The sequence below is a fragment of the Rana temporaria genome, chromosome 3 (assembly GCF_905171775.1).
Source record: "Rana temporaria chromosome 3, aRanTem1.1, whole genome shotgun sequence".
NCBI classification, from domain to species: Eukaryota; Metazoa; Chordata; class Amphibia; order Anura; family Ranidae; genus Rana; species Rana temporaria.
This window is the reverse complement of record NC_053491.1, coordinates 485238959-485244401: the sequence shown is the minus strand read 5'-3', so window position 1 is coordinate 485244401 and position 5443 is coordinate 485238959. Positions and strand designations below refer to the sequence as shown.

Genomic DNA, 5443 nt, shown 5'->3' with positions numbered 1-5443 from the left:
GACATGTATCAATGCAAAAAAAAGTTTTAAAAACGGCCGTTTTTTCAGGAGCAGTGAATTTAATAATGCTAAAAGTGAAACAACAAAAGTAAAATATTCCTTTAAATTTCGTACCTAGGGGGGGTGTAAAGTTAGCATGTGAAATATTGCATGTTTCCCGTACATAGAACTGTCCCTGCACAAAGTGTCATTTCTGAAAGGAAAAAAAGTATTTTAAAACCGGGCTTGCGGCTATAATGAATTGTCGGCTCTGGCAATTCAGAGAGAATTCATTCATAAAAGAAAAAAAAATAGCGTGGGGGTCCCCCCAAATTCCATTACCAGGCCCTTCAGGTTTGGTGTGGATTTTAAGGGGAACTCCAGCCCAAATAAAAAAAAAATGGCATGGAGTTACCCCAAAAATTCACACCAGACCCCTTATCCGAGCACGTTAACCTGGCCGGCCACAGAAAAGAGGGGGGACAGAGTGCGGCCCCCCCTCTCCTGAACCGTACCAGGCCACATGCCCTCAACATGGGGAAGACTGGGCTTCCCCAGTGACGTAGCAGAGGGTGCGTCAGAGGGTGCGGGGTCACGTGACGGGTGGCCCCGCCTCCCCTATATAAGAAATGTCAAAGCTACAGCGCGTCATTCACTGGGCTGTGTCCGGCGGACAGAGGAGGTCGATGTGGCTGCGCTCTGGATGGATGGCTGGATCTTCTCATCGCTGGACCAGAGATCAACCGTCACTGGATACAGACAACGTTGGAGCAGGGAGCTGGGACCGAGAAGATTACCACCGCTGGATTTTTATTCTTTTTTTTTATTAATAAAGGACTTTTTTCTACGGTGCGTGTGTGTGTGTTTTTTCCAACTATTTACACTTCCTTCATGAAATGGTAGGGGTACAATGTACCCCATTTCCAATTCACATAGGGGGGGTCAGGATCTGGGGGTCTCCTTTGTTAAAGGGGTCTTCCAGATTCTGATAAGCCCCCTGCCCGCAGACCTCCACAAGTAATTTTCTAGCAAAAAAACTGTTTTAGTCTTGTAAACGCCGAATCTGAAAAACAGCCAAGGTCCTTAAATGGTTAAGGACCGAGCCTGTTTTTCAAACTCGTGTTTATTTTTTGGGGGTTTTCTTATTTATTTTACTGTAATTGATTTTATTTATTTTTACACTGTTTTTTAAAAAAAAAAATTGGTCACTTTTATTCCTATTACAAGGAATGTAAACATCCCTTGTAATAGAAAAAAGCATGACAGGTCCTCTTAAATATGAGATCTGGGGGTCAAAAAGACGTCACATCTCATATTTACACTAAAATGCAATAAAAAATAAATTGTCATTTGAAAAAAAGACAGCCAAAAAATGTGCCTTTAAGACGCATGGGCGGAAGTGCTATGCTATGGAGACGGGTGGGGGCCATCTTCCCCTCACTCGCATCCATGCACAGAGGGAGAAGGACCCGATCGCCTCTGCCGATGGCTCCGGTAAGCGGTGAAGGGCGCAGGAGAGCGGCGGGAGGGGGGCCCTCTCCCGCTGCCAATAAATGTCTAGTGAAAAAAAGATTCCATATTGTTCATATCGTTTGATCTGTATTTTAACCGCTTGCCGACCAGCGCACACAGATGTACGTCGGCGGAATGGCTCGTACAGACAAATGGACGTACCTTTCCGTCTCTTTGAATTTGCCACCGTGCGGGCACGCACGCCCGCCACGTCCCGCGGACTCGAATGTCCGCCGGTGTCCCGCGATCGTGGCACGGAGAGGCAGAACGGGGAGATGACTATGTAAACAAGGCATTTCCCTGTTCTGCCTAGTGACATGACAGGGATCTACTACTCCCTGTCATTGGGAGCAGTGATTGCTGTCATGTCAGTGGTAGCCCATCCCCCCACAGTTAGAATAACTCCCTAGGACACACTTAACCCCTTGATCACCCCCAAGTGTTAACCCCTTCCCTGCCAGTGTCATTTACACAGTAATCAGTGCATTTTTATAGCACTGATCGCTGTATAAATGACAATGGTCGCAAAATGGTGTCAAACGTGTCCAATATGTCCGCCATAATGTCGCAGTCATGATAAAAATCGCAGATCACCTCTATTACTAGTAAAAAAAATGCCATAAAACTATCCCCTATTTTGTAGATGCTATAACTTTTGCGCAAACCAATCAATATACGCTTATTGCGTTTTTTTGTACCAAAAATATGTAGAAGAATACGTATCGGCCTAAACTGAGGAAAAAAAAGTTTTTTATATATTTTTTGGGGATATTTATTATAGCAAAAAGTAAAAAATGTAGCTTTTTTTCAAAATTGAGGCTCTTTTTTGTTTATAGCACAAAAAATCATACATTAATATATTGATCCCATTATATTAGTGATGAATCCCATTTTTTCTTTCACTAGTAAATATTTCTAAAGATCCTCATATATATTTCCTCTGAGATTTTTACATCGATTTTAATCTCCATCTATTTGTAGATATAGGCCCGGATTCAGAGAGCAGTTACGACGGCGTATCTCCGGATACGCCGTCGTATCTCTGAGTGTGCGTGGTCGTATCTATGCGACTGATTCATAGAATCAGTTACGCATAGATTTCCCTGAGATCCGACTGGCGTAAGTGTCTTACACCGTCGTATCTTAGGCTGCATATTTATGCTGGCCGCTAGGTGGCGCTTCCGTAGATTTACGCGAGGAATATGCAAATTAGGTAGATACACCGATTCAGAAACGTACGCCCGCCCGACGCATTTTTTTACATCGTTTATGTTAGGCTTTTTCCGGCGTAAAGTTACCCCTGCTATATGAGGCGTATCCTATGTTAAGTATGGACGTCGTTCCCGCGTCGAATTTTTAAAATTTTACGTTGTTTGCTTAAGTCGTTCGCGAATAGGGCTGTACGTAAGTTACGTTCACGTCTAAAGCATTGATGAATTGCGGAGTAATTTCGAGCATACGTCAAATACGCGGGGTCACATGTAATTTAAATAAAACACGCCCACATCATCCACATTTGAATTAGGCGGGCTTACGCCGGACCACATACGTACGCCGCTGTAACTTAGGGCATAAGTTCTTTCTGAATACGAAACTTGCGCCCTAATTTACGGCGGCGTAACGTATTTGAGATACGTTACGCCTGCCGATAGATACACTATTGTATCTGAATCCGGGCCATATTATTCATTTGTATTTCTTCACACAATAAAATAATCAATAGAACAAACTCATTGTAAATATATTAACAATAAGGAATGAGACTGTCTACAAATGCTAATCATGGATAGATAGATAGATAGATAGATAGATAGATAGATAGATAGATAGATAGATAGATAGATAGATAGATAGATAGATAGATAGATAGTGTGTTATGTAAAAATGAAAGTAAAAATATGTCTGGGACCGTAAAGGAAATCTCACTTATATTTATTTATAGTAGAAGAACATGCAAGACACAAGACCCCCTCCCACTATCTTATCTAATTGGTTGAATATTCCACCAATCAATGCCTCCTCTATGTGACATCACCAGTCTCTGGGGCAGATTTCTCAGATCTTCTGATTACCCCCACAGAGCTTTATTATACCTCTCCATACCCATATCCCAGCATGGAGGGGCTCAGTGAAGGTGGCGGTGAAGGTGTGGAGGAGTCGGATCGGGCCACACAGATCATAAAAGGAGATCCGCCCGGCCTCATAATCCAGATATATCCTGACTCTGTTATTAATGACGTTAACAAGTAAGCGGGTCCCTTTACCTTCATGTACCGCCACATTTTGGTTATCTTTTTTGAACAAACCCCAGGACTTGTTATTCCATCCAATAAATGACGGCTTTGCTCCCCTCTCTATACTGGGGTAACACATTCCAACTATCCATGCATCTGACCCCCCGACTTCCACATCCCAGTAATGTTTCCCTGAGGAGAAACTCCGACTGCTCAACACCTGAGGATGACCAACAAATCTCTCTGGTGTTTTGGGGCTCTTCTGGTTTATATCTGACCTGGACACAGTTTTCCTGTCATCTGATATCTGGAGAGTATTATGAGCTGTGTTTACATCCAGTAATATGTCTGCAGGTTCCTGTATATAGAAGTCTACATTTACCCGTGTGATTATATCAGACAATGCACGTAATCCACGTGATATCCGAGCTATATCCAGACCCCCTCCATCATGGAGGAGCTTCTCATGTCTCTCTCTGTCCTCATTATCTCCATCCTCAGTATCACACAAGTCACCTGTGTCTGATTCCTGTAAGACAGTCAGTGGATCCGTCGTGTTACACAGCTCCTCAATGTGACGCATCTTCCTGGACAGCTCCTCCTTCTTTATTTCCAGATCCCGGATCATTTGTGACATGCAGATGGAGACCCCCTGTGCCCACCTGGAAATCTCATCCTGGAACTTCTCCTCCAGATCATCCAGACGTCTCCTGAGATCTATAAACAGGTCAGTGACTCTCTCGGTGTCACCAGCTGCTTTTTCTTCTACTTTCCTCCTGTGTTCCTGCAGACTCTGGGCTCTTTCCTCCGTCTCCTCTCTCTTTGTCAGAAGTTTCTGCAGAACATTCCTCAGTGTCTCTTTCTTCTTCTCAGAAGCCTCATCCAGCATCTCCACCTGGTGTCCTCGATGTTCTCCGGCCAAAGTGCAGGTCACACAGATACATGTATCATCCTCGGTGCAGTAATACTCCAGGATCTTCTTATGGATGGAGCATTTCCTGCTCTCCATGGACAAGGTGGGGTCACATAAGATGTGTTCTGGGGACTTTTTGTGGACTCTCAGGTGTTTATCACACAGAGAAACCTCACAGAGCAGACATGATCTAACAGCAGGTACAGGAGAGTCCACACAGTGAGTACAGTAGACCCCGGAATCCTCCTGATCTGGCTGAGCAGACTGGAAATTCTCCACTATGTTACGCAGTGTTATGTTCCTCTGCAGTGCAGGACGACTCCTGAACCTTTTTCGGCACACAGGACAGAAGTAATCTCCAGCCTCACGTTGTGTATCCAGCACACGTTTGATACAGGCCCGGCAGAAGTCGTGTCCGCATCTCAGCATTACAGGATCTGTATAAATGTTCAGACAGACGGAACATTCCAGCTCAGCTCTCAGGTCTGCAGACGCCATCGCTGAAACCAGGAAGAGAAACACACGGGGGAAGGAATGCAGTTGGGAGGGGGGACTTCCTCCAACACAGGAGGAGGCTGAGACTGATCAGTGATATTTGACCCGGAAGAAAACAAAGCACAGAGGGGGGAGGAGGTGTTTTCCTCACAGTAGTGAAGAAAATATCATCTCCCTACGTTAGAAGACATAGAAAGACGGAACGATTGTGTTTTTCTACAAAACGATCTGCGGGTGGTCGCTGTCTCAGCACGTTTACAAGCACGGCTCGTAGACTTTTAGAGACAGTGACCACACAAACCCCAAGCAA

General features: G+C 44.5%; 1 protein-coding gene across 1 annotated transcript; it reads right to left on the bottom strand.

Moving 5' to 3' along the window:
* Positions 1–3402: 3402 nt before the first annotated feature.
* Positions 3403–5207, bottom strand: LOC120930800 (E3 ubiquitin/ISG15 ligase TRIM25-like). The gene is made up of 2 exons (XM_040341975.1): positions 4266–5207; positions 3403–4205 (listed from the first exon to the last, which is right to left on the bottom strand). Exons 1-2 carry the CDS (start codon positions 5134–5136, stop codon positions 3547–3549), a joined length of 1530 nt encoding a protein of 509 aa, XP_040197909.1. The 5' UTR covers positions 5137–5207; the 3' UTR covers positions 3403–3546.
* Between the last annotated feature and the right edge of the window lie 236 nt (positions 5208–5443).